General features: G+C 33.6%; 2 protein-coding genes, 1 long non-coding RNA gene and 2 pseudogenes across 6 annotated transcripts; 2 read left to right on the top strand and 3 right to left on the bottom strand.

Moving 5' to 3' along the window:
- Window positions 1-1,653: 1,653 nt before the first annotated feature.
- LOC120179863 (nicotinamide/nicotinic acid mononucleotide adenylyltransferase-like) lies at window positions 1,654-3,956 on the bottom strand. 4 transcript variants are annotated; one of them, XM_039185336.1, is made up of 9 exons: window positions 3,794-3,956; window positions 3,616-3,692; window positions 3,459-3,499; window positions 2,956-3,039; window positions 2,745-2,829; window positions 2,431-2,510; window positions 2,182-2,283; window positions 2,010-2,068; window positions 1,654-1,922 (listed from the first exon to the last, which is right to left on the bottom strand). In XM_039185336.1, the coding sequence occupies exons 1-9, from the start codon at window positions 3,841-3,843 to the stop codon at window positions 1,820-1,822; spliced, it is 681 nt and encodes a 226-aa protein (XP_039041267.1). In that variant the 5' UTR covers window positions 3,844-3,956; the 3' UTR covers window positions 1,654-1,819. The 4 variants fall into 4 exon arrangements, with proteins under 4 accessions (XP_039041267.1, XP_039041266.1, XP_039041265.1 ...); XM_039185335.1 differs by having other exon boundaries at window positions 3,616-3,698; XM_039185334.1 differs by having other exon boundaries at window positions 3,459-3,544; window positions 3,794-3,954.
- LOC120179868 lies at window positions 3,067-3,593 on the top strand. Its single transcript, XR_005521653.1, has 2 exons — window positions 3,067-3,256; window positions 3,432-3,593. It is a non-coding gene; the product is annotated as an uncharacterized LOC120179868 (long non-coding RNA).
- Window positions 3,957-5,267: 1,311 nt separating the features above from the next.
- On the top strand, window positions 5,268-6,896 carry LOC120179866 (annotated as a pseudogene).
- Window positions 6,897-7,084: 188 nt separating this feature from the next.
- On the bottom strand, window positions 7,085-9,909 carry LOC120179859 (annotated as a pseudogene).
- Window positions 9,910-12,703: 2,794 nt separating this feature from the next.
- LOC120179860 (heat shock cognate protein 80-like) lies at window positions 12,704-15,612 on the bottom strand. The gene is made up of 3 exons (XM_039185331.1): window positions 15,380-15,612; window positions 14,741-14,882; window positions 12,704-14,661 (listed from the first exon to the last, which is right to left on the bottom strand). The coding sequence occupies exons 1-3, from the start codon at window positions 15,500-15,502 to the stop codon at window positions 12,827-12,829; spliced, it is 2,100 nt and encodes a 699-aa protein (XP_039041262.1). The 5' UTR covers window positions 15,503-15,612; the 3' UTR covers window positions 12,704-12,826.
- Between the last annotated feature and the right edge of the window lie 1,545 nt (window positions 15,613-17,157).

The raw sequence follows: 17,157 nt of genomic DNA on the forward strand, positions 1-17,157 counted from the left end.
TTGCTTGTTTTCTTAGGCCACGTTGTGCTATAACTCATTCTCCATGTTTATGTTTTTTTTGGTAAATTTGAAGGTGCCAAGTGTCATATTTCTGTAGTCCAAATCTATGTTGCTACAATTCTTCATTTTTCTGAAGTACCTACCTGCATCGAACATATATTCATATCCGACACTCACATCCAAGTCCAAGTAACATAGGTCCAAATAGAATCGACGATTTTAGTACTTGGTATAGCTACATCTATAGGATTGTTTTCTAATTCTACGAAGATATCCAACATTTACGCCTGAATCCGATCGTCGTAGGCCTAAATAAAATGCATGGTGCTAAGTCTAGTATAGGAAACATTTAGGTAGAGAAACTTGCATTATCTGCTGAATCGTTTTCTAGTGCTACGAAGATATTCCCTTGGCTACATCTCTACTTCGTTGTACAGGCTGTTATAGGTGAATGCTATGCTACCTACGAACCATGACTTGGCCACGGAAATCAGAGTCTAAAAGTTTATTTAGACTTTGAATTATTTTTGAAGTTTATAAAGTTCGAAAATATTTTTAGATTTATTTATTATTTCAAAATATTAAAGTTGAAATTAAACATTTATAATTTTTTAATAGAAGCAGCTAGTATTATTAAAAGATGAAAATATTCAAAATTACAATAGAGTTTACAACTATAATCGTAAATTAAATACATAATTTTGACATTTTCCTATAATATTGAAACTGATCACTTTAGATCATATAAGAATCATATAGGAAAAGGTTAAAAACCCAACCAAAAGACTTGAACAAAAATAGATATGAACAAATCTGATTACATAGGTAAACGAATTACAAAATGGAATTAAGTTATTGAAGACTACCGAAAATCGCAAATCAGAATTGAGCATCATGAGTAACTATCTACTAACACAAAATCGCATCCAAATTTAATCCAAATGTCCATAACAAGGAAGATCAACGATATTTCAAATAAACGTCATCTTAATAAGTAGTTGTCGTCAAATCCAACCTTAAGAAAACATAAATAAAATAATGACCAAACGATCGAGAAAGAAAAACGTACCACAAAGATAGAATTAACGTACCACAAAGGTAAAATAAACGTGTCACAAAATAAAATTATTCTTATTAAAAAAATAAATAAAAAACAGAGAGGAGAACTGGTGATCGGCAACTAATATCAAAACTAATATGTATACGGCTAAATAAAATCAAATAAAAAATTGATATGATCTATAAAAAAAACATAAAAAAGAAGAAAGAAACACACAAACTTTATTGTTAATGTCCCTCAATTCGAGAATAATTAGTCAACTGATACTTAGATACTTGGGAAAGTGAGTAATGATCCTATAATAAATTATATGAGAATGATCTTTTAACGTGCAAAATTTTATGGGTTTTTTTAAAATAACCATAATACAATTAATCAAAAATAGCGTCAAATACAATTAATCAGCAATACAAGGATGTTACAAATTTAAAATTTTAAGAATGGCCTAATACGAGAGAAAAATATAATTGACCGAATCAGTTTGGGTTCATTCGAAAAACTTCGAATTCAAACTCTGTTATCGTTTTGTTGAGTATTCCGAACTATTGAATGAATCAAATTCGATGTCGAATAATTGACTTTAACAGTAATGGTGATCAAGTTCAATCCATAGCTCAGATATAGATAAGAAACTGGAATTGTTGCACCTATATCTATGAAAACAAAACACTAGCAAGTGAAAGAAATGTTTCTTTCGATCAACAATGATCTTTTACATATAAGAATTAACGATTACTAACCCGATCTGTTAGTCGGTAATCATTTCTCATCTGATTTCAGGTAGAGATGCTGTTTTCCGATATAATCGATCACTTCATCTATGGTCAAATATTTTATAGACAATCCTCTTGAAATGCATTCCCTGGAACAAAAATGGATCTACATCAAAACTAGACTGGAAAACGAAGTTGAACATTATCTAAACACCCCTAAACCCACTACTATTTACCTCAATCTAGTTGAACTGATTTGGTTCGGGACAAGTTCATCGACTATTTTAATGTTATCCTGAAAGAACGAAAAAAATCAAATGAGCCACAATCGATGAGATGCACCTTAACCCCGAAAGATATTGATTTGCTTTGTATGAAAAACTGGAAAGAAATGAGAAATCCACGAACCCGGTTTTCATTCAAAATCTCATCACCACTGATGATTTTTTCCAAATCTTGTCCTTCTCTACGAATGCAAACCACGCCGTAATCTTTGCATATAGCTCTAACCTGAATTTTGATCCAAAATCCCGAGGTTACCTTAATACATCATGCTAGAGTATGCTCTACGTATTATATTTAGACAGAACGATATAGCATTAATGTCCTTATCTTCCTTTAACACCGATACAATAGTAGAAAATAATAAGCAAATACCTGCTCAGGGATCCAAAAGCCGGGAATGCTGAAAGATTGAAGTAAATCAGAACCACAAACAAGCATGACTTTAAGGGATTCTGCGAAACGACAGAGATATCATTATTGTATCTCCGCCGTTGGAGGAACAATGAGAAAACTCACATATAAATAGTATTAACAGAATCTAATCTTTCAATTTAATAAATTATCAACACATTCTGGCAAACTGATTATAATGTGTGGTTATATATATAGAATATTGTGCATCGATGAGTATCTGTGAAACGTATAAAGTGATGAAATAATGTAGTTAAAAGTTGCCGCTTGCATACCCTTACGTATCAATCCACCCTCCGCCAAGAAACTCTTGACTCGATTCAGGACGGTTAGAGACCGCTGAAAAGAGCTTTGTTTTGCCTGTAAAAGAGAATGAGATTAACAAAAAAAAAACACTACTTTGCAAATGCAACAGATATTCCTCACAATTCAACTCCAGTTTTCCAAAAAAATGCAAAACAAAATCCGGAGAAAGAGAAGTAGCACCTCCCAAGGATCGACCATGATAAAGTCGGAACTTTTGCAGGCTAGGTTACACATCTCGATACGATGTTCAGAAGCTACAAGGCCCTGCATCATCATCATCAAAGATACTCAGGCAGAACTAGATAACACATGTAATTAGCTATTGCCGTTATCCACTAATTTGCTAACATTTTTGGATTATTGGCCGGTGCACCAGAGATCAAATTCTATCGAATTCCGGCAAACAAATTATTCACCATTTTCTAGATGCTAAAGAATAACAAAACCAAGTTTATAAGAAAATTTGTAGATTCTACCATTAGTGATTCATTCTTGGATATCAAATCTATGCAAAAGTAATTGAATTCTATCAAATTCAGCAATCAAATTGATGGATGTTTCGAGTTTCAATATAAACATCAGAAATCAAAACTTTGATCATTTCTCCAGAAGCAAATGAATCAAAAAAATGAAAATTGTAATTCTACCATCAATAGTTCAGTAAAAGGAAAAGAAAAACTAACCCTTTTCTTGTAAGCATCATTTACAGGAGACATATAGCCTCCTATAACACAAAACCCATTTGAATTCAACGTATCTCGAGCCAGTTCTAACCATTAACATTAAAAAAAAGAATCAAAACCCATAGAAAATGAAAAAAAAGAAAAAAAAAAAACTTACCAAACATGCGTAAGTGCATCAAAGTAGGAGGATTGAAGCTTCCAGTAGCTACTAAGACTACATATATTTTGTCCTCACTTTGATTAAATTAAAAAACATATAAAAATCAAGAGAAATTAATATATCAATAAAATTAGAGAATTTGAACTGAAAAAAAAATTGGAAGAGAGTAACTTACTTGTTTTCTGATGGTAGAGATAGTTTATCCAAAGGCAATGGGATTTCCATTCCAAGAATTTTTTTTTGCAGTAGTTTTAATAAAATTCTGGAAAAAAGGAAAAGAAAAGCACAGTTTTGTAGAATTAAAAATTCAATGGACTTGGAGAAAACGCAGAGAGGAAAACAAGGGAGAAGAAGCTGATTCCGATTACAATCGTGTACAAAACGACAGCGTGTGGCTACAATCGGGTTTAGGATAAATTGAGGGATGTAATAATACCCCTCTCTTTATATTTGGGCAAGGATGATGTGGTTTTTTAATATAATCACTGATTTTTATTATTTATATATATTTTTAAATTAGTTATATTTTTAATAAAATTAATTATTTAATTGAATAATGTCATGTATCACTGATGTTATATGTCGTGTCATACGTGTCACTATTCAATTAGAAGATTAATTTTATTTTATTTTTAATATATTTTTATGTTAAAATATTTTAAAGTTAAGATAAAAATAAAATGTATTAAAATAAAATAAAATTATTCTTACAACCGAATAATGACGTGTTAAATGTGACACCAGTAACACGTGCCATCTAAGTGAAAAATTAAATTTATTATAAGTATGATTAAATTGAAAAATATATATAAATAGCACGTATTAAATGTGACTTTTTAAGCGTTGTCGTTCCTTGAGTATTCCCCAGATCGAATTAGTCTTTACAGAATTGGGCAAAGGCAAGTTCATTTAGCTTTTCAACTCTCATATTTTTACGGGAAACAATGAAGTATGCATCATATCAAAATGAGAAATTACCATAAAAAAAACAGAGATGATGAAAGAAAATTACAGAAGTCTAATGTAAATCCAACTACTTTCATCTATGGGTCTTCTCAAAATCCCATTTTTCAAGTACCCATTAACCAAAACATTGTAAGGAAGAGAAGATACCTGGAAAGCAAGGACGAGGGATGGCAGCTATGAAAGAAGAGAACGACGCGTGGTGGTGGAGCTTGGTTTTGAGGAAGTCGAGAAGGTTTTGAGATTAAGGGTTGATAGTTATTGTCACCGTGAAAATATTGTGTCCGTTTGTCTGCCGCCGGAATAGTTATCGCCACTAAGTAGTGGTGGTTACTGGCGTGGCTAGCCCCCGTTGGAAGGCTGCTAGGGCAGCGACGGATGCATTAAACTCCCAATGGTCAAGTGCATCCTCGTTATTTTGAAAAAATAATTAAATTTAATTTAATATGTTAAAAAAAATATATTTTTGTATACCCATTATTTTAAAAAATAAAACTAAAATTTTAGATCTCATTCTTAAATTTCTAGATCCACAATTGTATTGAGGTGTGACTGAAGACTTTTGGTTGTGTTCTTTACTGGGGAATTGAATTTGAGTAATATTATTTAGGGCATCCTATATATATTTTTTAATTATTTTCTTTGTTTTACCTATTTTTTTAATGATTAAAAAAATATTTATTCATATTATACAAGAAATTGCAAAGGTATACGAATACCAAGTTCGAGCATATTATCCAACAGCCTACCAAAATATGTACAACAACACAGCATATGTATATGCAAAATGAGTAAAGATTGTGTTTGATGGTGTGCAGGCAGGGAGAACTGTGACCGCAACAATTCACCAGTCATCGAGCCAAATGTTTCATCATCGCGATTCATCCCGGAAATAGCAATGAATCTGGCCGAGTTCTAGCTAGATTTAGCGACTGGCCGAGTTAATGGAATAACACTGCCTGAAGATCTAGTGGCATCTCAAGGAAGGGATGATTCCCAAAGGGCTGTAATCTCTTCTTGGATAACAAGTTAGTGAATATTTAATCCATTCCTTTGTTTGATCATCTCCCTCTCTCAACATTTTTTCTTTACATCATATCGGCATCTTCAAGTGTAAAACTCATCTATAGCCAAAGGAAAAGGAAGAGAACCATCGAAGTACCAAGGCGCCGAAGCCCCAAACATCTTTGAATGGCTATTAAAGTTAAGAAAGAGTGGACAATAAGGAAGAGAACCTTTCGAGAGAAACGACAGGATTACTTCGATGACCTCAGATTACTACAATCATTAGGAGTCGCGGTCTTGCTGGGTCTTCTTTGGTGGAAATCCAGTGTTGCAACTGAAGCTCAGTTGAGGGATCAGGTAACATTTCCGGAACTTCATTTTACAATCTTCGATTCGGATTACATCTGCATTTCACTCTTCTATTTTTAGAATGTCCTGCTATTCTACATCTCATTTTTCGGACATCTTCGTTGGTTTTTGGTTCCATATATGTTTTCCCTTTCGAAAATGTTTATTTGGTGAAAGAAAGGAAAGCAGACATGTACAGCTATGTGTTGCACTCTGTGTGACATGGTAGCGCATGTCATTTGATTATTCCTCACATTGTTTACCGTCTTACTGATAGCTGTCATAAGCCAAGTAAGCCAAGAGATTTCAGATATATAACATCCTTTGCTTTAAATAATCGAACACTTCTTCAACTAATGTGATCTTCAACTTGACAAATGACAAAAAAGGGGAGCAGGAGGGCTATTTGGAGCTGCCGTTTTGAGTATTAAAAGGGCAGGGATGATGGCCTCTCTGGTGGTGGTGTCGTTTCTTCTCACCAGAGGTTACTATGTCCAGGTACTCAAAACTACTATGAAAATTGGTTTCGATTATTCATCGGACGAGTTCGCTTAAGACCTTGCTTTCTTTTGCAGCATATACCAAAATTTATGCGTCCGCTTAAGAACATTGCATTGTTTTGCAGCATATACCAAAATTTTTTTGGTGGATGAAGTACTGTTGCTCATGTACCATGGCTATAGGCTTCTAGTGAAAATGCATTACACCGGGGACCAATTGTGTGAATGTCGAAGCAAAGACGGATGTCGGACTACACAGAATTCACCATCGTTCGACACGGTTAACCTGAATGGATGCTTGCAAGAAGTCTGGAATTTACTATGCCTACCGGTTGTGTGCTTACGTTTGCCTGTGCAAAAGAATTAGTTCACGTCATATTTGAGCAGATTCTACATTGCTGATAAACATATGTAACAGAAGACAGTATAAGCTTGAGGAGCCTTGATTACTACTTTACAGGTACCTTACGAATACCGAGAATGTATTAGTGACCATTTCATAAAATTCAAGAAGTTCAATGATTATTTTGAAACTATAAAAACTTTAGAGACCAAAGAAACCATTTCAGCATATATTAGAGGCCATTTTTGTATTTTTAAAATGAAAATTATGGGCTATGGATGTTTTGGTTATCTGCCAGAGCCACAAATCAGAGAAACAAACACATTTATCATTCAAGATCGTCACCAAAAGTAACCAACAAAACCTCCAAAATGAGGCGCCTTACAAACTGAAAAACAAAAGCTAAAGGGTCGTTCAGAAATGAAATAAAACAACTGATATTAGAACATGCCAAGCTTAGTCAACTTCCTCCATCTTGCTGCCTTCAGCATCGGCATCCTCCAAGGGGGGCATGTCTGCATCGGCTTCAGCTTCACCTGCATCCTCATCAATGCTAAGACCGAGTTTGAGCATCCTGTGGATTCTGTTGCCAAAGGTGTTAGGGTCATCGAGACTGAAACCAGAGGTAAGGAGAGCGGTTTCAAAGAGGAGGAGAACGAGATCCTTGACGGATTTATCATTCTTGTCTGCATCCGACCTCTTTCTCAGCTCCTCCATGATGGGATTCTCCGGGTTGATCTCCATTGTCTTCTTGCTGGACATGTAACCGCCCATGCTGCTATCCTTTAGTGCCTGCGCCTTCATGATCCTCTCCATGTTGGCAGTCCAACCGTACTCGCCTGTAACCAAACAGCATGGAGAATCAACCACACGGTCAGAAACAACAACCTTCTCAACCTTGTCGCCCAAGACATCCTTTATAACCTTGCAGAGACCCTCAAACTTCTCCTTCAATGCTTCCTTCTTTTGCTTCTCATCCTCACTCTCGTCGAGTTTCAAACCTTCCTTGGTAGCAGACACAAGCTTCTTTCCCTCAAATTCTTTCAGCTGCCCTACAGCATACTCATCAATTGCATCGACCATATAAAGGACCTCATAGCCCTTCTTCTTCAGCTTCTCAAGGAAGGGAGAGTTCTCCACAGCTTTCTTACTCTCACCAGTGATGTAATAGATTTCATTCTGACCCTCCTTCATTCTGGTCACATAGTCCTTCAGGCTCGTCATCTCTTCACCACTCTTGGTGGAGTGGTAGCGGAGCAATTCAGCAATCTTATTCCTGTTCTGAGAGTCTCGTGGATACCAAGCTTTAGGTTCTTGGAGAAAGCCTCGTAAAACTTGTTGTAATCTTCCTTGTTCTCGGCTATTTCAAAAAAGAGCTCAATGCACTTCTTCACCAAGTTCTTGCGGATAACCTTCAATATCTTGTTCTGCTGCAACGTTTCTCTGGAGATGTTGAGAGGAAGGTCCTCCGAGTCAACAATACCCTTCACAAAGCTGAGGAACTCGGGAATCAACTCCTCACAGTTGTCCATGATAAAGACACGCCTGACATACAACTTGATGTTGTTGGGCTTCTTCCTTGTGTCGAAGAGATCAAAAGGAGCTCGCTTGGGAACAAAGAGGACAGCCTTGAACTCAAGTTGTCCCTCAACCGAGAAGTGTTTGACGGCCAAATGCTCTTCCCAGTCATTTGTAAGGCTCTTGTAGAAAGCAGCATAATCTTCCTTGGTAATCTCCTCCGGCTTCCTCATCCAAATGGGCTTCTGTTTGTTCACCAAAGACCATTCATGCGAGACCTCCTTAATCTTCTTCTTTTTCTTCTCTTCCTTCTCCTTCTCCTCATCAACATCCTCAACTTTACCTTCTTCATCCTTCTTTTCCTCCTCATCCTCGTCATCAGAGATCTCCTTCTCGATAGTCTTCTCAGTCCAGAGAGAAATGGGATAGCTAATGAATTCAGAGTGCTTCTTAATCAAGTCCTTCAGACGGCGCTCTTCGAGGTACTCAAGCTGGTCCTCTTTCAAAAAAAGAGTGATCTTAGTACCCCTTCCAAGATTCTCCCCAGAGGTATCTCTGGTGATAGTGAAAGAGCCACCAGCTTGGGATTCCCATACATACTGCTCATCATCGTTGTGCTTTGAGGTAACGATAACCTTCTCGGCAACCAAGTAAGCCGAGTAGAAACCAACACCGAACTGTCCAATCATACTAACATCAGCACCAGCAGCCAATGCCTCCATGAATTCCTTCGTCCCAGACCTTGCAATGGTTCCGAGATTGTTCACCAAATCTAATCAACAGCGATAGTCACATTACAAGCCTATTTAAATAAAAACTCTACTACTAAATGGGCAAGTAAGCACACTTACCAGCCTTGGTCATACCGATACCACTGTCAATGATGGACAGGCTGTTGTTAGTCTTGTCTGGGACAATATGGATGAAGAGCTCGGGCTGAGCATCGAGCTTGCTCTTATCTGTCAAGCTCTCGAATCTAATCTTGTCCAAAGCCTACAAGAAAAAGGTTTAGCATTATATCAAACACATGGATTGCACAAATTTGGTCATCAAACATACAGCTTACGATTTAAATTTCAAGAAACATACACTAATTCCCTGCAAAAATGATACAAGCTTTCACTTTCACTTAACCTTCACGCCCATAAATCATTACTCGTTAAACACAACCAATATGCGAATAAGAACGAACAGCCGCTTAACAGATCATTACTCATTAAACATCAGAACATCTTATATTTAAAATCATGAAAACCCAAAATCATTCTATCATACAAACAAAACCCACCTTAATCAAATCAGAGGAGAAAAAAATCAGATCCATGAAATGATGCACTGAAACGAAACTAAAAAAATTCATTTCTCTAAAAGTGAGATAGAAGGCGAGAACTTACATCGGAGGAGTTGCTGATGAGCTCACGAAGAAAGATCTCCTTGTTACTGTAGAAAGTGTTGATAATCAAGCTGAGAAGCTGATTGATCTCGGCCTGGAAAGCAAACGTCTCTGTATCCGCCATTGATGAGCAACCTCTAAGCTACCGAATCGAAGAATAGAGCTTTGGATTTTGGCTCTCAATGTGGTAGAAGAAGATGGAACGGAACGAGGCACTGCTATGAAAATGGCTACGAGGAGAGTTTATATAAGGAAGTTCATTAGGGTTTCTAGATCCTTCTATTATTTATTTAATATATATATATATATATATATATATATATATATATATATTAAAAATACAATATATCAGGGAATAAAGATTGCGGGAGCCACTCGTTTATACTAAATACTTTTCTTCGCTAATTGGATTTTCTCTTTTTATTCGAATTCTCTTTTTCTTTTCTTTCTTAAAACTAAATAGAGTAAAATAAGTATATAGTGTCTAAACTATCTGTTTTAATTTGTTTTAGTATTTAATTTTTTATTTTTCAAAACAATAGGTTTAATTTTTATTATTTTAGTACTCTCCATTAAAAAAAGTAACACGTTTGGTACCTAAACTATCAATTTTGATCCGTTTTAGTACTTAAACTTTTAATTTTTTCAAAACTTAATGTTAAATTTTGAACGATGTACTAAAATGAAACAAAACTAAATTTTTATAGTGGGTACTAAAATGAAACAAAAACTAACTTTAAGTATTGTTTTGAAGAAATTGAATGTTTAAGTATTAAAACTGATAGTTTAGATATTAAACGTATAATTTACCCATTTAAATAATTAAAATGTATATGTATTATTATTTAACATTTTAAATGAATTTAACATTATTAATTACCAGGCCAACCCTGGTCAAGGTAGAGGGCGCCCGCCAGAGCCCATAAATTAAAAAAATAATATAATTTTTTCTTTATTTTTTATAATAAATTAAAAAATTGTAAAATAAAATAACGGGCTAGTGAATTTATTAGAATTTCAATTTTTCTAGTTGAATTTTTATATTAATGTTAATAAGTTTTTCTTCCATAAAATTCTAATTCAATATTTCTTTCCTAAAATTAAAAAAAAAATTAATATCTTTAATTTTGGTCTTTACAAATTTTTTCCATCAATTTACCAAATCTCTTTCCAATTTTCTATATGAAAATTTTTATTAACGTTATTTTTTTTCAAAACTCATGAGAGGGAAAATTTAAGTATAATTAGCATGTTTATTTTCTATGTTTCACGATTCCTATGTAAATTATTATTCTCATTTTTTAAATATCATATTTCTCACAAACACAATTGTTTATCATCAATTGCGGTGCTTAAATCATATTGAAGATTGTTCTTAAAATTATAGGTAGATCAATTTTCATATTATATATTTTGAATTTTATATATTTTCACATTTTAGATAAGAACAAACTTTGACCCAGTCAATTATTTTTTTAAGTATTAATTAATGTTATATATATATATTTGATAAATAATGAAGAAAATTTTACCACTCCCCTCAATTAAAAAATGTATATTTATGAAGAAAAAAATATCTTAACCCCAAATGCTACGATAAAAAATGAGAAAAATATTTAAAAAGTATTGATGTTGACAATCATCAATGATTTTATATCAAGAAATATATAAGGTAATATTTTTTATAAGTATTTGTATGATTATATATATTTTTGATATTTTTAATATTATAATGAACTATTATTTGTTTAATTTAATAAAACAATTTAAATAAACATCTTATATTACATATTTCTTAATTTTTTTAAATTAGGGGTCATTTTTTCACCCAAAAAAAATAGTCAGGATCGACCATGTTAATTATGTTATAATTCAATTAAAAATGTAATTTAAAATCTAACGTAATGATTTTATAAACTTTCATAATATTTTTACATTTATATAAATAATTAAATAAAACAAGTAAAATTATTACTCTAAATTCAAGCAGACTATTATAAAATCATAACAAATATTTTATTACTCCATTAATAGTTATTTATTTATTTAATCTATATAAAGTTAAAAATGTTCACACGCATAAATGTTTAATGATATTTTAATACTTTGATATTATTAAAACATAAATTAAATATATAAAGATAAAATATTCGATCAAATTTTATCTGACATGAAATATTTTACAAAAAATATTTTTATATTTTTATTTTATTTTGTCTTCAGGATCTCTCCTCCTATAAATCTTCTCTCTCTACTATCAAATTTCAAAAAGTTCAAAATCTTTATCAACAAATGATCATCGTATCGGCCTTTATCATATGTTATCGTCGAACTTCAAAATTATTCAATAATTCCTTTTAAGTGTTTTAATAATAAATTTGATGCCTGTTTCACTAAAAAAAAATACTCTGATATTTATTAATCTGAGTTAAAACGTTCGTTTTTTTTTATTTAAGATCGAATTAAAATTAAACATCATCTTTTCTCTTACCAAACAGAATATATTTACAATTAAAATCGTTGAAAATATCAAAATTATTACACCGAAAAGATATTTTTTTTCTTTTGTTTTATAGGTTATTTTATTTTTTGTTTAATTTTTAATAAAAATTTAATTGAATTGAATAGTTGAAAATTTTTTAAGGTTTAAAATGACATAAATTAAGTAGGAATATCGGATCCAAAAAAAAAATCACCTTCTTAGATCGAATTTAAAACAGATGAAACTCTTCTAAAAAAATTTATAGAATTTTTTAGCAGAAACTCATGTCCATCAATAGCTATTAGAAAGCATTAAAAAGATTGAATTCTCAAAATATAAAATACCCTAAATGTGAAATATAAAAAATTAAACAGACACGCAGATTATTTTATAAATATTTTTGTATTTTTCAAACTTTTATAAGCATTAAACATAACAATTAAAAAGTAGCAACTCATATAGGAAGAAAGAAAAGATCAAACATTGTACTTGATGAAATTTATAAAATAACCCAAAACAAGCATCAATTATCGTTAAGGCTCCAACACTTGCTCCAAAAACACTAAAACGAAACGTAAAGCCATTAAACATACTAAACCTGAGGGATAACCCTCAAAATAAGATAAAACTAACAAGAGTTCATGAGCACGTTCAGCTTAGTCAACTTCTTCCATCTTGCTGCCTTCAGCATCGGCATCCTCCAATGGGGGCATATCTGCATCTGCTTCAGCTTCACCTGCATCCTCATCGATGCTAAGACCGAGTTTGAGCATCCTGTGGATTCTGTTGCCGAAGGTGTTAGGGTCGTCGAGACTAAAGCCAGAGGTGAGGAGAGCAGTTTCAAAGAGGAGGAGAACGAGATCCTTAACGGATTTGTCGTTTTTGTCTGCATCAGACCTCTTTCTCAGTTCCTCCATAATGGGGTTCTCGGGGTTGATCTCCATTGTCTTCTTGCTGGACATGTAACCAGCCATGCTGCTATCCCTCAATGCCTGCGCCTTCATGATTCTTTCCATGTTGGCAGTCCAACCGTACTCGCCCGTAACTAAACAGCATGGAGAATCAACCACACGGTCGGAAACCACAACCTTCTCAACCTTGTCGCCCAAGACATCCTTTATAACCTTGCAGAGACCCTCAAACTTTTCCTTCAATGCTTCCTTCTTTTGCTTCTCATCCTCACTCTCGTCGAGTTTCAAACCTTCCTTGGTAGCAGACACGAGTTTCTTTCCTTCGAATTCTTTCAGCTGCCCTATGGCATATTCATCAATTGCATCGACCATATAAAGGACCTCATAGCCCTTCTTCTTCAACTTCTCAAGGAAGGGAGAGTTCTCAACAGATTTCTTACTCTCACCAGTGATGTAATAGATTTCATTCTGACCCTCCTTCATTCTGGTCACATAGTCCTTCAGGCTCGTCATCTCATCACCACTCTTGGTGGAGTGGTAGCGGAGCAATTCAGCAATCTTATTCCTGTTCTGAGAGTCCTCGTGGATACCAAGTTTGAGGTTCTTGGAGAAAGCCTCGTAAAACTTGTTGTAATCTTCCTTGTTCTCGGCTATTTCAAAGATGAGCTCAATGCACTTCTTCACCAAGTTCTTGCGGATAACCTTCAAGATCTTGTTCTGCTGCAACGTTTCTCTCGAGATGTTGAGAGGAAGGTCCTCTGAGTCAACAATACCCTTCACAAAGCTGAGGAACTCGGGAATCAACTCCTCACAGTTGTCCATGATAAAGACACGCCTGACATACAGCTTGATGTTGTTGGGCTTCTTCCTTGTGTCGAAGAGATCAAAAGGAGCTCGCTTGGGAACAAAGAGGACAGCCTTGAACTCAAGTTGTCCCTCAACTGAGAAGTGCTTGACGGCCAAATGCTCTTCCCAGTCATTTGTAAGACTCTTGTAGAAAGCAGCATACTCTTCCTTAGTAATCTCCTCTGGCTTCCTCATCCAAATGGGCTTCTGTTTGTTCACCAAAGACCATTCATGTGAGACCTCCTTAATCTTCTTCTTTTTCTTCTCTTCCTTCTCCATCTCCTCATCAACATCCTCTACTTTACCTTCTTCATCCTTCTTTTCCTCCTCATCCTCGTCATCAGAGATCTCCTTCTCGATGGTCTTCTCAGTCCAGAGAGAAATGGGATAGCTAATGAATTCAGAGTGCTTCTTAATCAAGTCCTTCAGACGGCGCTCTTCGAGATACTCAAGCTGGTCCTCTTTCAAAAAAAGAGTGATCTTAGTACCCCTTCCAAGATTCTCCCCAGAGGTATCTCTGGTGATAGTGAATGAGCCACCAGCTTGGGATTCCCATACATACTGCTCATCATCGTTGTGCTTTGAGGTAACGATAACCTTCTCGGCAACCAAGTAAGCCGAGTAGAAACCAACACCGAACTGTCCAATCATACTAACATCAGCACCAGCAGCCAATGCCTCCATGAATTCCTTCGTCCCAGACCTTGCAATGGTTCCGAGATTGTTCACCAAATCTAATCAACAGAGATAGTCACATTACAAGCCTATTTAAATAAAAACTCTACTACTAAATGGACAAGTAAACACACTTACCAGCCTTGGTCATACCGATACCACTGTCAATGATGGACAGGGTGTTGTTAGTCTTGTCTGGGACAATATGGATGAAGAGCTCGGGCTGAGCATCGAGCTTGCTCTTATCTGTCAAGCTCTCGAATCTAATCTTGTCCAAAGCCTACAGAAAACAAATTTAACATTAAAAAAATTACTAATCATACGTTAAGGCCCATTCATTTGCAACATGTTACACATACATAAATCCAAGAAAGTCCACAAATCCAATCTAAAAACGTACACTTTCATTAAGCTTAAAGAATGAGTCCCTGCCTCACATAACTTCTATGCCTATAAAACCAATCGCTTTCATTCGAACTTAATTAAATACATCAAATTATATTACTAAGAATCTCTCACCAAGTATCCAAAGCAATATATAAATCAAACTGAACAACCAATGAACATAACAATAATTATTAAAAATAATAACACCTGTTATATAAGCCCTAAAATTTCCATCATTTAAATAATCAAACAAAACCCATGAACATCAAATCATTAAATTCCAGAACCACTAACTAATGTATCGAAAATAAAAGCCAACAAAAAAACTCAGAATTATCGATTTCCAAAAGTGAAACAATAAAAACAAAAACAAAGAAAAAGTGGACTTACGTCGGAGGAGTTGCTAATGAGCTCACGAAGAAAGATCTCTTTGTTACTATAGAAGGTGTTAATAATCAAGCTGAGAAGCTGGTTGATCTCAGCTTGAAAAGCAAACGTCTCTGCATCCGCCATTGCTGGATGAACTCTAACCTCCCGATCCAAACAGAAACGACGTCGATTTGGAAAGCTAAGAGTTTGTGATTCGAATGGGGAGAATAACAGAGTAGGCACTGCTTTAGACCGGCGAGGTAAGGAGATGAATATATTGGAGACTTATTAGGGTTTCTAGATTCTTCTATAAACATGCTTTTTCTCTTTAAAATAATTGGATGTAGAAATGGAAATTGTATTTTCATTTTTCTTTTCTTTTTTATACAAAAACTAGTCATTTATTAATAAATAAATTATGTTTTTAATTATTAATTAAAGTTAACTTTATTAAATAAAAATAATTTCATTCATATATTATTTTTTAAATTATTATAGCTTACAAATTATTTACTAAAAGAATAAAATAATATCTTATATCTAGTAACTAGGAAAATAAAATTCTAAGTTCAATATTCATTTTTAGTTTGAAGGAGAATAACTGAGAAATTTGAAGATTTGATTTGGTTAATAATGTCGTAAAAATAAAAGAAGAATTTGTTTAAGAGGGATTAAATTAAAAATTATATGAAAACGTGGAGGATAACTGTGTAATTGTGGATTAAATTAATAGTATTTATAAATAATAAGTTTTTTTGATTAATTAGGGTAATTATAAAATAATATATGTTCAAAGTTTTCTTAGTTAATTGATAATAAATACACCAACATTTCATATGAAATTACTCAAATTCGAGACATCTAATGAAAACAACATTCATTTTTATTATTTAGATCGCTCCATGAACTTATAAATATTAAAAGTTAAATGCATTATTATACTAATTATTAAATACTCACGTTATTCTTTCATTAGAAGTTAGCTTAATAACCAAAATGATACAATATAATTCTTTCATTAAGTGATTTTGAGTATAATCTACTCACGTAATTAATACAATGTAACATTCTTTTAAATTATAATTTAAATCGAACTCATTCAGCGATCTTAGTATTAAAATAAACTTTATTATTCTCCGCCTTCTCAGTGATTTTCTTTGAACACTGATAGTGTTGTGGACATGGCTACAGATCCAAGCTCGATTGGTGGTGTTATCAGCTCTAGTGATGATTCTTGAGTAACCGGCTTCAATAAGTGCATTGGTGTCTCTATTCCTCTCCAAACTGAGCTCCGGGAGATTTTTCTTGGTTTACAGGTTGCATGGGCTAATCAATGACTCGAGTGTCGATGAGAGTCGTTTTACTCTGGTTCGCTCAATTGCCGAGTTAAAAAAGACGCTGTTGGTTTAATTTGTCCTGTATAATTTTCTCCTAACGTAAAATTCTGCATCTATCTCGCTCTTTTAATTAGAAAAAAAAATGTATCGTTCTCCTTGTAAGTTAAAATAGTAACACGTGCAGAGTATGTGTAAGTTAATTGTCAATTACTTAAAAAATATTTATATAAATATTATTTATCTCATCATCATCTCAAATTAATTAGAAATAATATCTTGAATTTTCATAAAAAGGACTGAATAGTCAAATAGATATGATAATTAAATATAGTCGATAATCTACGTTCTACAATGTGTATTAAATTATTTATTTGTTTTATATTATAAATAAATTAAACATTGATTTAAATTATAAATTTAAATAGTAAAAATGAATGATTGAAATAAAAATAAAATTAAAAG

This window comes from Hibiscus syriacus, unplaced genomic scaffold (assembly GCF_006381635.1).
Source record: "Hibiscus syriacus cultivar Baekdansim isolate YM2019G1 unplaced genomic scaffold, ASM638163v2 tig00112470_pilon, whole genome shotgun sequence".
In the NCBI taxonomy this organism is placed as follows: Eukaryota; Viridiplantae; Streptophyta; class Magnoliopsida; order Malvales; family Malvaceae; genus Hibiscus; species Hibiscus syriacus.

Bases quoted from the DNA above. Each gene is read 5' to 3' on its own strand.
- LOC120179863 (XM_039185333.1), bottom strand. From the start codon at position 3,843: ATGGAAATCCCATTGCCTTTGGATAAACTATCTCTACCATCAGAAAAC. The intron at 3,545-3,615 runs GTAAGTTTTTTT...GTTAATGGTTAG, and splicing joins GATGCACTTACGCATGTTTG to AACTGGCTCGAGATACGTTG. The intron at 1,923-2,009 runs GTAAATAGTAGT...TTTTTGTTCCAG, and splicing joins ATCAGTTCAACTAGATTGAG to GGAATGCATTTCAAGAGGAT.
- LOC120179860 (XM_039185331.1), bottom strand. From the start codon at position 15,502: ATGGCGGATGCAGAGACGTTTGCTTTTCAAGCTGAGATCAACCAGCTT. The intron at 14,883-15,379 runs GTAAGTCCACTT...TGTTTTCTGTAG, and splicing joins TCATTAGCAACTCCTCCGAC to GCTTTGGACAAGATTAGATT. The intron at 14,662-14,740 runs GTAAGTGTGTTT...TCTGTTGATTAG, and splicing joins TATCGGTATGACCAAGGCTG to ATTTGGTGAACAATCTCGGA.